The sequence below is a fragment of the Falco punctatus genome (genome assembly GCF_963210335.1).
Source record: "Falco punctatus genome assembly, chromosome: 7".
In the NCBI taxonomy this organism is placed as follows: Eukaryota; Metazoa; Chordata; class Aves; order Falconiformes; family Falconidae; genus Falco; species Falco punctatus.
Genome location: NC_137587.1, coordinates 11,688,851 through 11,704,663, shown reverse-complemented (window position 1 = coordinate 11,704,663; position 15,813 = coordinate 11,688,851). Strand labels below are relative to the sequence as shown.

The following is a 15,813-nucleotide window of genomic DNA, read 5'->3' as shown; positions in this document are numbered from 1 at the left end:
CCCACCAGCCGCCTCTCTCCGCGCATGCTCGGGGCCACCGGGCCTGCTGCCGGCGCCGCGCCCGGCCCCGCCTCCCCGCTCGGTGCGCACGCCGGTGGCGGGGCGCTGCCCCTTCCTCGCCTGCGCCACCCGCCCCTGAGCTGCGCAGCGCCGCGCCTGTTTCTGGCGGCGCCGCTGGGCGTGGGTCGGCGTTTCCCGGCGCCGCCTTCCGGAGGCAGGGGGCGGGCGCGCCCCGGAAGCGGAAGCGAGCCGGGGCCGGGGGGTAAGGGCGAGTGGTGACGTTTCCCTGGTCGGCGGGTAGTGGCGGCCGGGGGTGACTCGCTGTTGCCAGCGGTGGCTGCGGAGCGCCGGGCGGCTTCGCCGCGGCGGGCTGGGCTGGGCTGAGCTGGGCTCTGCCCGCAGGCCCCGCGCCGCGCTCCCGGTGAGTGCTCGGGCTGCCGCCGCGACCGGCACAAAGCGGGACGGCGACCGGGGCGAGGCGGGGGGGCGGCCGGCACCCGGGCCCCGGCGGCGCCGGGGCAGGGACGGCGGGCCTGCTCTCCGGCAGCCCGGGCGGGGGGCGGCGGCCGGGCCGGGGCCTGCGGTCTGTCGGCCCGCTGCTTGGCGCGCTGCCCTGGCCCGGAGAGCGGGGCTGGGGGCGAGCCCCGGGTGCCGCCTCCCTGGGGCAGCAGCGCGGGGCCGGGCCGTGGGCAGCTCGGGGTGCGCGGGGGGAGGCCGCGGCCGGGCGGCTGGCTGAGGCTGGGCCCTCGCTGCTGCTCTTCCCTGAAAATGGGGGCGTCAGGCCGTGTGCGGGGCAGCCGGTCCCTGCTGTGGCTCTGCAGGTGCCGTCCCATCCCTCTGCCAGATAATTTTAGAAGGTGCAAACGAGTAAGTTCGGGTCGAGTGTCGCTGCAGTAGCTCAAGCTATTTCCACCTGTGAATCAGCCCTTTTTTTTCCTCCTAGTTATAGTATTAGACTTTCAGTTGATCTTAGTGCACGTATGTATATATTCAGTGTAACGTAGTTGTACAGATTGAATACGTGTCCCTTTTACTTGTTATCTCTTTAAAATAGCTGTTTAAACAGCTGTTTTTTGTTAAAGCTGTTGTTTTGTAAAAAATCTGTGCATTAAAGAGTACTGTCAGTTTTTAGAGGTTTCTGCTAGAAGAATAGGCAGGCATAGGCAGCCTGTCACTTTCAGATTTATATCACTGCTGTTTTGCTGCAGCTTAACAAAACCTGCACTATTTCTGCTGCCCCTTTTTTCCTGAAATGCCTGCTTCCAGGCAGCAGGTGAAGAGGTCCCGGGACTATACAGTAGAATGATGATGACCTGGGAGCTCAACGTGGAGGTGCCCAGGCTGCTTCTGCTGAAGGCAGCTGCTCGGCACGAGGCCTGCTTGGTACAGCCTGGCTTGTTTACTGTGGGGCCCTGCCAGGTTTAAACCTCTTCAGTGCTTTTGTGGAGTATTTGCATCAAAGCTAAAAAGCTTTTCCAGAACTACAGATGCTCTGAATGCAGCATATACGCATTCTGCAGTGCAGGCACTGCTAATGCCCTTCTGGCTACCTGCCAATCCAAGTTGGCTACCTGCTAAAACAGCTTATGTGTCTTTTTCTCGGTAGTGTGGCTCACAACTTGGATGGACTGTACTTGAAAAGTTGTATTAATTTCTGTACTTGGCATACCTTAGTCATTCTGATGGCATATAAATCCTTAATATGCTAGAGAAGCCAGTGGATATTAAAATGCTTAAACTCATTTCCTTAGCGTAGTATGTGCATTATTCTTATTATAAGGCTGTTGGAAGAAGCTTTTGGAGTCTGCGGTGGAAACATTTGTTTATTATGACAAAATTAACTTTTTGTAATAGGCAATCTGTAGAACTCTGGAAACTGATCTTAAATATTGAATCTTCACCTGGCTACTGTGCATTGGTCATCATATCAAATCTTTTAGCTCTTACCTCCAAGTGTTCTAGTTAAGTTTTGTCCATGGCTGCAGTTTTAAGCAGCTCAAAGCTTACTGAGATGCAATGCTATTTTTAAAGGTATTTTTCATATTATTGTAATTTTCATGGGAAATGAGCTTGAAAAACACTTTGAGCATCTGTTTTGCTGACACCCTTTGGTAGGTCATATTGATGATAATGCTTTTTCAGAATTATTCTGCAAGAACGTGACTTGTGTGCCTTGTAAGGAAGACTTGGGAGTTTTCAGTATCAGGAGGGGGTTGGACTTGCAGTTCAGTTGTTTGGTTTGTGTTTTTTTAACGTGCCAACTTCGTGACTGTATTAACTCTCAATTAGACAAAGCAGTCAGGAGGTTGGCTTACATGGGTGACTCGTTTTATCTACATTGGAATGTATCTTTGTACTTATTTATAAATACATTGTAAGCCTTGCTTTTTGGGGCCTGTGCAGCTAGTAAATCTCAGTGTGTATATAATGAGCTTCTTTCCGTCTTACTTAAGTTGGAGCCCTCTCTCTTAAATAAATTAAGAATGTAGCTAATGATGTATTCATCATTTTGCTAAACGTACCAGCCTTTCTTGTCTGTTTTCTTCTCTACCCATTTGAGGGGGGAGGAGAAGTCCCAAAAATCTTGGAAAACTTTCAGCTACTTTGATTATAGAGGCTGCCATTAGCTGGAAAGTTTGCTTTCAGTTCTGAAAGGAGACACTCAAATGTGAGATTCTGAATTCAGCTATCAGCAGGGAGTAGTTTCAGGTGGGTACAAGAAACCAACTGCAAAATTGGAAGATGAACAAGAAGTACCTGAAGTGCTCCATTTCAGCAGTAACTGTGGTGGTAACTTGTTTTGCTCTTTAGACAAATTTTGGTTTGTCCTTTTTCAGAGTTCTAGATTGCAGTTTATGCCATGTATTCTGAATATCTTGCTACCTTGTAGAGGAGGTGGGAGTGGGTGAGAGTGGTTTAGCATGTTGACTAGACTATGCATGCCCTTCAGAAATTAACTTTTTCTTGTTTCCTGAGTATAAGTTGCAGTATGCTTTAGGCTTATATGTAAGATTTGTGTCTGTAGGGAGAAAAACTAATCTGGTGTTCCAATAAAGCCGTTAAAAAATGCAATGTGAATTTTGCGTATTAAAATGCAAGTATGTTTGTAGGGCTGCTGAAATGGGAAATTGTTTGGTTTAGTGTAAGGTAGATAAAATAGAACCAGTAAACAATGTTCAGTTTTGCTAACAAAATATTTTGCTTCTGATCATACTGTCTTTACAGGATGCAGAGCTTGTAGGCTGTTCTGCTTGATTTTTACTCTGTCATGTAGCATATCACTGATAAGATAAAAAGCAGTTAGCGTTTTTGCTGGAAGTCTGTCTGGTCTGTCTTTTCATGGTGAATTCAATGCACAAATATTCTAGACAGTGAAATGCTTCCCGATTGCATTGTGGTATCTCTCTTTCAAAGCAGGCCATCAGGATAGCCTAAAATTAACTTCAGGCCAGTATTTCCTAAAAATAACTCTAAAAAAGTAAAACTTGTGTGCTTTTTGGAATCCAAAGCAGGTTTCTGAACTGAGAAGATACTGGAATAATTAATTTGCAAAGCATAGCTTCAGCTGGTTTTAAATGTAATTTTAAATTGTTTTCCAGATCCTTCTGAGTTGTACTTGAAGCCGCCAAAATGGTTCTAGCAGATCTTGGAAGAAAAATAACTTCAGCATTACGCTCACTGAGCAATGCTACGATTATCAATGAAGAGGTACGTAGTGTGCATATGTGATGGCACTAACATTTATACAGCAAAGTTCCAAGAAAAAGTTCTCAGAAGCTGATAAGGGGCTTGAAGTAGATTGCTGTTCCTTCAAGTAAAATTTCTAGCTAGAAGTTTTAACTCCCTGGTAGTAGTACCAAAGCTTAGAACCAGATTCAGAGATGTATGATTGCCTCAGGCGTAGGGGGTCCCATGGTCAAATGGTCTTTGGGCCTGGTGGTTGTACTTACAGAGGTGTGTTCTAAGGAGGTGATGCTGGAGGAGACAATATGTGGCTCAGTTTGGGTGGAAGGTAGGCTGTGAGACTACATAGAGTACCTCAGTTTCCGTGTGTGCATGCATGCAGCTAAACTACAGATCTGTGTACTAGGCTGCTAGAAGCTGAAGTGTGGAAGAACAAATAGCTTTCAGTGTAAACTTTGCTGTCTGAAATGTGAGGATTATGTTGTTTGCTGCCTTTATACTCAAGCCAATACAGTGTGTAGTTCTGGAAGCTGACTCGGTATAGCGTGTATTTTTTTTTAATTACAAGTTTTAAGTGTTTTCTATTATATGGACGGAAAAGCAAGATGGATAACTAATTGATATGATGGTTTAGAAGTGCTTCTGAGTAAGTAAATTGCTAGAAACACTTTTCAGATAAGCAGGTAGGTGTCTTAAAGTGACTAAAAAGTAGGCTTATTGAGGGTTGTGGGTTTGGAACCGGTACACAGAGGAAACATTTTAATAAATCTTCAGCTGGGAGACAACAAATGCTTAACTTGGTCAAATATAGACCACTTGTTTTTTAGCAGTAGAAGCTCTTCTCCTGCAAGGGCTCAGGCTGTGCGAATGAGAGCATTTATGCAAGAGTTACTTTCAAAAAATGTTTTTGTTTAAGACTTTTTACTTTGAAAAGTCTTAGAACTACTAAACTGGGTTCCTAGCCAAGGCACCTGTTTGCCTGAAAGGCATACCCCAGAGCGGCAGTCAGGTTTCTGAGGATTCAGGTAGTGTGTCCATCTTGTGTTTAAGAAATGCTTTTATTTACAGAGATTGTGTTGTGCTAAGAGGTTGTTTTGTGGCTTTGTTACAGCTGTCTCTAAGGGGTTCCCCTAGGGAGGCTTAGGAAGTCTTGCTTCTGTATGAGTTGCTGTTGTCCTTAATGCAATAGGAAGTGTTCCGTGTTACCTTGTTCCAGCGTGCATATTACAAATGGAAGACCCTTCTTTTCCAGTGCCACCCTTTCATATTTAAATTACACATTTGTTCCTACGTAAAAGCAGGCCTTTTTTGGCGGTCAATATGATGATAGGACTGCATGCATGTAATTTGTAAAAGCCTTGGTTATTATCATAAATACACGTTCACATATACGTATATATACATAATTCACGTTCTTATTTTGAACTAATACTGACCTAGTCAATAACTGTGTACTGTAAAACCATTTTTCTTTTATACTCCAAAGGTTTTAAATGCTATGTTAAAAGAAGTATGTACAGCATTACTGGAAGCTGATGTTAATATTAAACTTGTGAAGCAACTCAGAGAAAATGTCAAGTAAGTGAAATAATTAAAATGCATTTAACTTGTAAAGTTTGTAAAAGTTGTAATTTGAGGTTGTGGAAGAATAAATAACTTCTAGCCTTATACAGTTATCTTAGACACACCCAATTCACCTTTAACAGGAAAATACTGATTGCACTAAATGTCTAGCCAGACCCATCAAAAGAATCTTCATCAAATTTAGCCAGTTCTTGCTGTTATAGTCTTGTTTCAAAAAACTGTTGCTGTCCTCAGTTGAGTGGTGTGATAAACAAGTACTTTGTTACTTCCTAGACACCTTATCTTCACATGTTCTGTGCTGGATATAAATAGATCTGTGTGTATGACAAGTACCTTGGCTATTTTCAGATACGTAATCCCAGCAGATGCAAGTCTGAAAGATGTGAATATTTTAGAAACCTGGTGTTTCTTCTGTATGCAGGACAAAGTCTCCAATGCATGTCTCTTCTTAAATACGTCCTATCTGAAAACTCAAGGCAAATGAGAATGCTGTTCCAGTTGCAAAGCCTTCATTTATTACTAAGTTAAAGTAATGCTTGAAGTTATGCTAGTGTTTTGTGGTTTTCCTAAACTCAGGTCTGCAATTGATCTTGAAGAAATGGCATCTGGCCTTAACAAAAGAAAAATGATTCAGCATGCTGTCTTTAAGGAACTTGTTAAGGTAGGACTTCTTCAAAATCCTGTGTTAGGTCACTTTTCTTTTACAGCCTGGGCTGTGGAAGCAGCACAGTAACAAGCCACGCTTTAAGGTGGTTGTGTGGTACCTGTAGTTAATGTTTTCTGTTGTAAGGCTTCTTACTATTGCAGACAGTATTCTGATTGAAACTACTTCCTGGACATCTCTCAGACTAACTTAAAGTTAGCTTGAAGTTTAGCTGTTCTTACTCTTCAATTGAAATGTAAAGGCGAATTTAGTGTAAAGTACTGTTAGCTTCTAGACTGTCGTTGATTGTCCCAGAAACATGCCTTTGCAACCCACATGAAGATTTGTTTAAACTACTTATAAGACTTTGAAAAGGTGTTAAGTAACAACCCAGCAGTTCATGGCAACATTTCTCTAAACTGCCTGCTTGGTCAAATCGGCACCTGAGTATCAGTATTCCGTCCTCTTCCCAGTTGACAGTATGGTCGGTTCTTCTGTAGTCTGTGCCCACCCCTGTGATGGCTGGCTGGAATGTATGTACCTTCTACTTGTTTGAGAAGTGAGGCAACAACCCTAAAGAGTCTTCTGTACTGTAGGTTTCTCACCAGAGGGCCATCTTAGGCCGTGATGGTGGGGTGGAGGTCACTCTTCTGTGTTGGGTGTTATACTTGTGCCATATATACAAGCCACCCTGACTTTGGTGCTTGGTGTTAGGCAGAAATTAACATATACTGTTATAGAATTATGCATAATGCTATATACTATAGATATCTTGCATGGGCTGTTGCTGTTCACTGTAAATCAGCAAGCATCTAAGCCAAATGAAGACTAGAATATGTAAAAACTGGTTTGCTCCATTGAATAGAAAACCAAAAACCTAGTATGACTGTGACACTGACTGTTCCGTGCTTCTGAAATTCAGTTCTGCAACATATATTGTACTTTGTTCTTTAGCTTGTAGATCCTGGAGTCAAAGCATGGACACCTACCAAAGGAAAACAGAATATTATAATGTTTGTTGGTTTGCAAGGCAGTGGTAAAACAACAACCTGTTCAAAGGTAACTTGCACTGAATGTGTTTGCATATTTTGTTTTTTCCTTAGGAGGTGGTGGTGGTCATTGGACTCCTTGGGTGGAATTTCCTTGTGATTTGTGCTGTTTCTACTAGTAGGAAAGCACTAACTAGTTACAATGTAGAGATTTCTTACAGAGGACTGTCTGAGATGAGATTAATGTCCAAAGTAATATTCTTTTGGGGCAATTTATGGCTTGTAGGACTTCCTTTAAGATTTTTTGGAACTAAACTCTTGATGAAACAATACTGTATATGGATAAGAAAGATTCTTTCTATTCCTTGTTTTCTGAATTTAAGACTAGAACTATGAGCGGAACCTATCTCATTCCATTACCTTTTTAGGGAAACCTGTGGAAGTTGGCCTCTGTGTTAGATATCTCTGTTAAGTGCGAGTGCGTGGTGTGAAACCTTCCAGCCCCAAATTCATTGAGAAAATTTGGATTTGTATTTTTAAGGCTAAAAAAAGAATGCTCTGAATCAACCTTTAACCTATTTATGATTTTTGTTGGAAGGTGCATCTTGGATTTTTGCAGTTGTCTCTTTGAGATTCACGTACAGGCTAAACTGAATATATTACTGTTCTGATTTTGTAAGACTTTCCTAGTGCTTCTGTAGGCAAACTATATTTTGGAAGTTTGTCTTTGGTCAATCAAATGTTCTGTGAATGTACATTGTACCAGTGGAGCCGAGAGTTAGAAGAAAATAAGGATTTCATGTATTGCTTTAAAACGTGTCCTTGCAATGGAAATACTTTAGTTCTGCTGGAAGTACAGAAACAGAGTTGTAAAAGTTGTAGCCATTACAGTACTTAATATTGAAGTACATAACTGCTTTGGTTAGTTTCTAAAAGCTAGTCCTATCTCCAGTATCAACAGTAAGCAGAATCGAGGAGTTAGTAAAATGGGAACTGGGATTATTTGTAGTCATTACTAGCTCAGGAAACTGAAATCAGAAGCAGAGCCAAGCAGCTGTTTTCATCTCGCCATTAATAATTATTTGTATAGCATACTTTTCTAAATAATGGAGGTGCTAACATTAGATAACTCTACAGTGTTACTAAGTGGTCTCAGTTATAGGAAGGCTGGCTTGACTTTGTGTTTTCCGTGTGTACTTTAGTGATTATAAACTGTTAGTGTCATGTTTTCCTGTGGGATTTTGATAACTACTTGGTTTGAATTTCTTTTCAGTTAGCATACTTCTATCAGAGGAAAGGTTGGAAGACTTGTTTAATATGTGCAGACACATACAGAGCAGGTAATACAGTCTTTAATGATGTGGTTCTTCATCTCTTAACACAGAGATTTTTTTTAAATAGTCACTTGACTATACCTGTCTCACAGGTGCTTTTGACCAGTTGAAGCAGAACGCCACAAAAGCAAGAATTCCTTTTTATGGGAGGTAAGCATCTTTTAGAATCAGTTTGGAGAATGATTCAACTCCAGCAATGGATAATTGTTCCTTATTGAACATATCACACTAAGTGCCATTCAGTGTGGCCTAATTACATAGATTTTATGGTAATATATGGGCTCTGATCGGATGAAAACTCTGCTTAGTTCAGTACACTGTCTGCCAGTAGCAGCCGGTAGGGATAGTATAAGAAGAGATCAATCATTCAGGAATAATTCCCTAGAATGTTCTTTCACTGTATAATGGGCCTTTATGAGACACATTCAGATTTTCAGGAATTAATCTTTACAGATCAGAGGATATGATTTTTGGACCCTTAATTTTTACTGTCAAGTAGGGGCAGCAGTGGACCTAAAATAGCTTTTATAAAGCAGTGAAGAACTTTCCCCTAAGCTTCACTAAAGGTGTACTGTCTAGGTGCTCAGTTAAATCTTCAGAGAAGGGCTAGTAAAACTTAGTGCAGTCTTCAGCAGGTGAGACAGTTGTTTGTGCTTCAGTTCACTGATCAGTAAGGGCAAATGGTTAGGAAGGTGTATTTTTAATGAATTTTTGCTTGACGTAAGAGGAAGTCCCTCTTGTAATCAAGGTAGATTTGCAGTTAACAGGTTTACAGTCAAGTGATGAAAGCCTGAATTAGTTTCTTTGGGAACAAAGAATTGCATATATGTATGTGTATATATAGATAGTTGTTTCTCTTTGTGATCAGTTATACAGAAATGGATCCTGTAATTATTGCTTCAGAAGGTGTTGAGAAATTTAAGAATGAAAACTTTGAAATAATCATTGTTGATACAAGTGGACGTCACAAACAGGAGGACTCTTTGTTTGAAGAGATGTTACAAGTTGCTAATGCCATAGTGAGTAGTTCCAAGAAATACAATAACTTCTGTTACAGTAATTCGACTACAGTTCATTTATGTTTATGTCCTGGTGTTCTGTGTGGATTTTGCTGTAACTCTTAGATTATATTAGAAATTACAAACGTATATGAATAAACAAGGACTGGGTGATCAGTGCTTGATAGTTCTGTGTTGGTTTTAATTCTTGTAACTGAAGGATACTTGCACATAACTAGGCTGCTGTTCCTGCTTTAACTTTTGCTCTTCAGGATTTTTGCACTGAGAAATTAGATAAAAGAGCCAGTCTAGTCTGGTTTCCTGTAGCTGTGTGTACTAAATTTGCTGTGACTGTCATGAATAATTGCCCTGAGGCAGAGAAGATGATTGGATAAATTTCAACAGTTTTGATATGTAAATGAAGCTAGTGTTTCTTGTATGGGTTTAAAAAGTCTGGTTATTTGTTTGATTTTGTGGTCTTGCATGACAATATGACACTTCCCACACAACTCCTGCTAATGGCTAACTTGTTTTCAGAGGAATGGATGTTTTAAAGCTCTTAATGTAAAACGGGATGGAAGATGTTGTTAGCTGTTAATTGCTTTGGATACTAATTAGCTTATTGGCTCAGATACTGGCTAAAATCACTCAAAACATAAGTAATAACTGTAAACCTATTAAATTTTAATGTTCTGTGTTGTATGACTATGTGAAAGACTTATCTACAGCATCAGAGCTTTCAAGTGGTCCTTAGACAATACTGTTCATAAAACAGTTGTCCTTTTGTTTTAAACTGCACAGCTCTTACATACTGTTATTGCAATACGTTCTGCTACTGAACGTAGTGCACGAACACTGTTTAAGAAAGCAGGAAGTTGTTATTTTGTGTGTATCTCATTTCTTCTAGCAACCAGATAACATTGTTTATGTGATGGATGCTTCCATTGGCCAAGCTTGTGAAGCTCAAGCTAAAGCTTTCAAAGACAAAGTAGACGTAGCTTCTGTTATTGTTACGAAGCTTGATGGACATGCAAAAGGAGGTGGAGCTCTCAGTGCGTAAGTATTGTGACATAATGGTGGCCAACATCTGGCCATGCATGGACAACCATGAAATGTGTTAGCGTCTCACAGAAACCTGTCCTGTGGAAGTGTCACTGTCACAATGCACAGAATCTGAGGTTTAAGTCGGTAACACTAACCTTCTTACCTTGCTTCTGGTGGATGGGATCACCCATTGATATTTAACGTCAGAAACAGGTATTATGATGTACTTCCAATACAGCGGTGTGTATTGTCACGTCAGACTTCTGTCTTCTGAAAAAAGCATCAAGTAGGTACATTTACTGCATCTTGCATATCGGGAGTTTGTACAAAAAATACAAATTTGGACTTAATAGATATGGCTTACCTGAAAAGTTTTGACTCTCATTTGATGCCCAAGATTTTTTTCCAAAAGGGGAAAAACTTCAGCTAGTCATATCTAATGGCCTTAAATCTGCAATGCAGATCCAACTTCTGGATTGCCAGTGTCCAGCAATTAGGTAAACCATTAGTCTGCAGTCATACTTTCCTGAATTCCATTCTTGTTAAGACTTCTGTGTGCTGTATCTTGACAGAGTCGATTGACTAGAAAATGTTACATTTCATCTTCATCCTTATATGATGGCATATCACATAAATCTCCAGCTGCGTTTCAGTGATGGAGCTTGTATGGAGCTGAGATGATTTGTCAAAACAGCCAATGTTAACTGGCACCAACTTACTAAATCACTGTCTGACTTTGATCTCGAGTGTTAGAGTACTTTAACAGCAAAATATGGCAGCTTATTTATAGCATAGTGATGGAAAACTAAACTTAAGAGCAAAGTGGAAATACCAAAATCACGTTGCAGCTGTCGTATGCTTATATGTGTTAAGTCTGCTGTGTTTGTTTTATACTTTCTGTAGGCTGGAAGCTGATTTGATCTAAAAGCTAGTGCAAATGATTGATTAGTGAAAGGGGTCTTATTTTTCCTATGTCTAGGCTTTTTTCTGTGTCGAAAATGGCATTGCTGCCTGTCATCAGAGGTACCTTGAAGAAAAAAGTAATCAATGCCTGTCTCATCTGACCTCCCAATATTAGGATCAAACGGAGATGATTTATTTTTCTTCCTTTCCTCTCGAGTTCCTTAAATGCAGCAATGAAAATAAGCAACTTCTATTTCTGTCTGATTTTCTTTTTCCCTCAAAGCAGGGTGTGTGTTTTACAAAGTGCTAACTAGAGAAATGTCTTGTCAGCTCCTACCAGCTATCTATCCTAAATCTTGGATGGTTTTGCATTAATAGTTTGAGGAGTGAGAAAGATGCTTCGGACAGGATGCATTGTGTTGATGATGCCTTGCTGATTATGTTAATAGGTGGTACAAAAGATGGGTGAGTTTTGAGAGGCCATTTCATAAAATGTATTTTACTGCAGAGTTGCTGCCACAAAGAGTCCTATTATTTTTATTGGAACTGGCGAACACATAGATGACTTTGAACCCTTTAAAACACAGCCTTTCATCAGCAAACTTCTTGGTATGTACTATGTATAACTGTACTTAATCTGTAAAATGGATAGTAGAAAGTCAAAGTGTGATTATTATTATTATTTTTTAATGCTAACTTCAGAGCTGGGTGTTTGGGTTTTTTTCAGGTATGGGTGATATCGAAGGATTGATAGATAAAGTAAACGAGTTAAAGTTGGATGATAATGAAGCACTCATAGAGAAGCTCAAACATGGTAAGTTACTCCCAAGGCCTGAATAGTGGGTGTATTACCATGACCACTGAGTTAATTTGTGTTATGTGTTTCATGTGCATAATACAGGATAGAGTCTTTCTCTAACAGATGTGGCAGGCAAATAAATTGAGTTATGTTTTCCAAACTGTCAAAAGTATGTTTCAAAGTCTGTCAGACTGTAACTGTCTATAACTGCAGAAAAACTAGCTTAACTCTTAAATGTCTAAAATGGTTTAGCCATGTTAATAGTGAAGAGGTTTATCTATCTACTTATCTATGCGCTAGAGTATTTAGCTTGTAAATATAAAGAATAACTGAGAAAAGACAGTAAGACCAAAATGCCAGTATGACTTTCACTGATTTTTTTTTTTTTTTTTTTCTTGTTGTTATTGTACTTCAGGTCAATTTACACTAAGAGATATGTATGAACAATTCCAAAACATCATGAAGATGGGACCATTCAGTCAGATCTTGGTTAGTTACACCAGAAATAATTTTGTTTTATCAGATTTTCATTTATATTTGACAAACTTATGTTGTAAACTTAAAATTATTCATTGAAACTGGTGTTAAAAATCTGTGCTTTGTTTTTCGGAAAGGTAAAATGATTTGCCTGCTGCAATACATAACTAAACTAAAACTTGCTGTCCGTATTTCTGGCTGCTTAAAGTTACCTCTGCCTGTTCTGACACACTTTTGTTTTTCATTTTTAAAACAAGGGTATGATCCCTGGTTTTGGAACTGACTTCATGAGTAAAGGCAATGAGCAGGAATCGATGGCAAGGCTAAAGAAACTGATGACTATAATGGACAGTATGAATGACCAAGGTAAAATAAAATTCACCTACACTTTTGTTTTTATCCATTGAAAAACAAGCTTATGTAGCAGGATCTTTTTGGAAACAAGTTGGATGTAAGGCAGCATCTACAGTGACAAAAAATTGAGGAACACTTACCATTCTTAAAAAAATGGTAAAGAGTACATACTTCTCAAACTTTCTGAATAAGTCTAAATGTTTAGAGATGCCTTGACAGTTGCCTGTTGCTGCTCTGTCTTGTGTACAGGTGGGATTTTGAAGCATTCTGTTTGGAAATTAATGTATTTTTATTCTTCATGCTGTAACTGTGCTTCTGAAATTATTAACGCTGTACTTGTAGATTAAAAAGCTACATTCTTTAATCTGTCATTGCTGTCTTTCTTCCTTCCCACCCTCAAATTTACTTGGTGACATAGCCTGGTCTCTGGAATTCAAGGTGTGTTGTTTCTAATCTCACAGGCAACTCTTGCAGGAGAAGTATGGTCTTAGCTTTGTGCTAAACTCACTAGCATGGCTTAAGACCAAGTATGCTGAGAGCATAATTTATCCAGGCAACTTTTTCTATCATGTTGATTAACATGTGAACATAATGGCTTTTTAGCACTTCTCCCTAGAATATTATGTTTCAATTATTTATGTAAAATTCTGCATTGTCACTTCTAAAACTAGGGTTTTGTTCTCTGCCTCAAAACTAAATTCTCAACCGTAATGACAACAAGTTTGCTACCAGCTGTAACAGATTTTAATGTCAGTAACTGAATGGATTTTTCTTTCTGCACTGTAATTGCAGAACTGGACAGTACAGATGGTGCCAAAGTTTTCAGTAAGCAACCAGGAAGAATCCAAAGAGTGGCAAGAGGTTCAGGTGTTTCTACCAGAGATGTTCAGGAGCTTTTGACCCAATACACCAAGTTTGCACAGATGGTGAAAAAGATGGGAGGCATCAAAGGGCTTTTCAAAGGTAAAACAAAACAATAAAAAAAAAAAACCAAAAACAGAAAAACATTTGTTAAGTCAGTGCGGAAGTCACTTGATGTGTGAACACAGAGGAAATGTGAAGATGTCGATTGGGTTTGGGAGAGGAGAAGATGAGTTGTAGCTCGCTCATTTCCATGATGTTTGAAAGTTCTTTTATGTAACTGGTAAGAGCTGCACTGTTCTTCATGACGCTAGTGTGTAACTTAGCAGTGAAAACTACTGTATTTTTGGCTTTATCAATGTAGACTTCATTGCTGCTACAATACTGATGTTTCAGTCTGTTATGTGGTATGCAGGGACTGTTGATCCTTAAAATACTCTTAAGTGGCTGATGTAGTAACTTTTGATCATGAGACTGGAATGGTTTTGAATCTAGAATTAGGAGGTAAAATTCAGATATATTTTAATTTTAGCCCAATATATTAATCCAGTTGCTTAAAACTGCTTCTTGCATTTTTTTTTTTTAAATTTTAGGTGGTGATATGTCAAAGAATGTAAACCCATCTCAGCTGGCCAAACTGAACCAGCAGATGGCAAAGATGATGGATCCAAGAGTTCTTCATCATATGGGTATGTGTGGACTTTTTTACAGCTTCAAGAGAGAACTACCAATTATGGTTGAGTATTTGAAATACGGAAGTGAGGAAGGTGGTGTGAGAACGTGTTGTGTATTGTGTATTAAGTATTTCTAGGTTGTCTAACAAGAATCAGAACATCTAGTCCATGTATTGTGAATGCATTGCACATTGCACTTACCAATGAATGCTTCATCTAGTTTCTTCATTTGGATTCACCTCTCAATGAGCAGTTGGAGTGTTGCCTGAGGGAATAGTAAAGTGATGACTGTGGTAAAGCAAGTATCTTCCTAAACTTCCCTTTTCTTCTAAGCTTTGCCTCAAATAATTAAATTTGACAAGAGCAGCTTTAAATAAAGACTACTATACTGGAACTTCACTAATTGATAATGTCATTCCTTCAAGGTTTTTTTTAGATCTTAATGCACAGGTCATCTTAAAACCTGTTTTAAGCTTGGTGTTTCCCAGACTTTTCTGTACTCACTCAGTTGTCCATTTTTGATAGCCATTTAAACCTGGCTTGACAGTCTTGGTCTTTTGCATTTGTCTATTATCGAAATAGCATGTGTGCTGTAATGAGGCCTCAGAAGCAAGATAGCTGTTCGTCAGAGTTAAATAATACATCCATGTTCTTGCTTTTTCTGCAGGTGGCATGGCAGGATTGCAGTCAATGATGAGACAGTTTCAACAAGGCGCTGCTGGGAATATGAAAGGCATGATGGGATTCAATAATATGTAAAGAAGCCTTAATAGAAATGGACTTGGTTGACTCTTCATTGCAACTTCAGTGAAAGAATTTGCTTTCTTCCTTTTTACAGTGATGGGGGGAGTGGTCTTTTGAAACCTTATTCGGGCTTCTCAGTTTCTACATCTAATTTCTGAAAACTATTTTTGCTTAAATTAGTTCCTCTCCACTAATACCTGATGGCACAAAGAGTAATTAAATTTAATAAAACAAAATCGTGATGTAAAAATTTAATATTTAGAGACACTTTTTAATTGTTTACATCAAATGGCAGCCATTATATTTGTAAACGACCCTGATCTTTGGTTATAGTAACATAAAATGTCACAAATATACTGTAAAATAAAATTTAAGTGGTTATAAACAAGAGGATGGCCTGTTTCTTCAGATCTTTCATAACTGTCCTTGCCCAGTATGTCATGGGATGATTTCCTTAGTTTGATTTGTTTCTACGGGCTGTTGAAACTCATATTTGGCATAAGTGCTATAAGAATAATTCAGTATCTGAAACAGTGTGCTGTGCTCTGGTTTGTGCAAAACTCTGTTGTCCAGAATTCTATCATTCTTTCTTTATACACAGCGAAGTGACTAAAAGCATGCAGGTATGCAGATACCAAGCAGTCTCACGTACTAAAGATAGTATCAGGCTGCCAATTAAGCAGTTCTTTTATGGAGACAACTTCCAGTACATACTAGATGGCATT

General features: G+C 39.6%; 1 protein-coding gene across 1 annotated transcript; it reads left to right on the top strand.

Annotated features, from left to right (window-relative positions):
* Positions 1-22: 22 nt before the first annotated feature.
* Positions 23-15,476, top strand: SRP54 (signal recognition particle 54). Its single transcript, XM_080395135.1, has 16 exons — positions 23-421; positions 3,600-3,708; positions 5,171-5,262; positions 5,845-5,929; positions 6,866-6,970; positions 8,174-8,240; positions 8,327-8,384; positions 9,103-9,253; positions 10,140-10,288; positions 11,688-11,788; positions 11,907-11,993; positions 12,394-12,467; positions 12,713-12,821; positions 13,602-13,772; positions 14,264-14,359; positions 15,012-15,476. Exons 2-16 carry the CDS (start codon positions 3,631-3,633, stop codon positions 15,101-15,103), a joined length of 1,515 nt encoding a protein of 504 aa, XP_080251261.1. The 5' UTR covers positions 23-421; positions 3,600-3,630; the 3' UTR covers positions 15,104-15,476.
* The last annotated feature ends 337 nt before the right edge of the window (positions 15,477-15,813 follow it).

Bases quoted from the DNA above. Each gene is read 5' to 3' on its own strand.
- SRP54 (XM_080395135.1), top strand. From the start codon at position 3,631: ATGGTTCTAGCAGATCTTGGAAGAAAAATAACTTCAGCATTACGCTCA. The intron at 8,385-9,102 runs GTAAGCATCTTT...CTTTGTGATCAG, and splicing joins AGAATTCCTTTTTATGGGAG to TTATACAGAAATGGATCCTG. The intron at 12,468-12,712 runs GTTAGTTACACC...TTTTAAAACAAG, and splicing joins GACCATTCAGTCAGATCTTG to GGTATGATCCCTGGTTTTGG.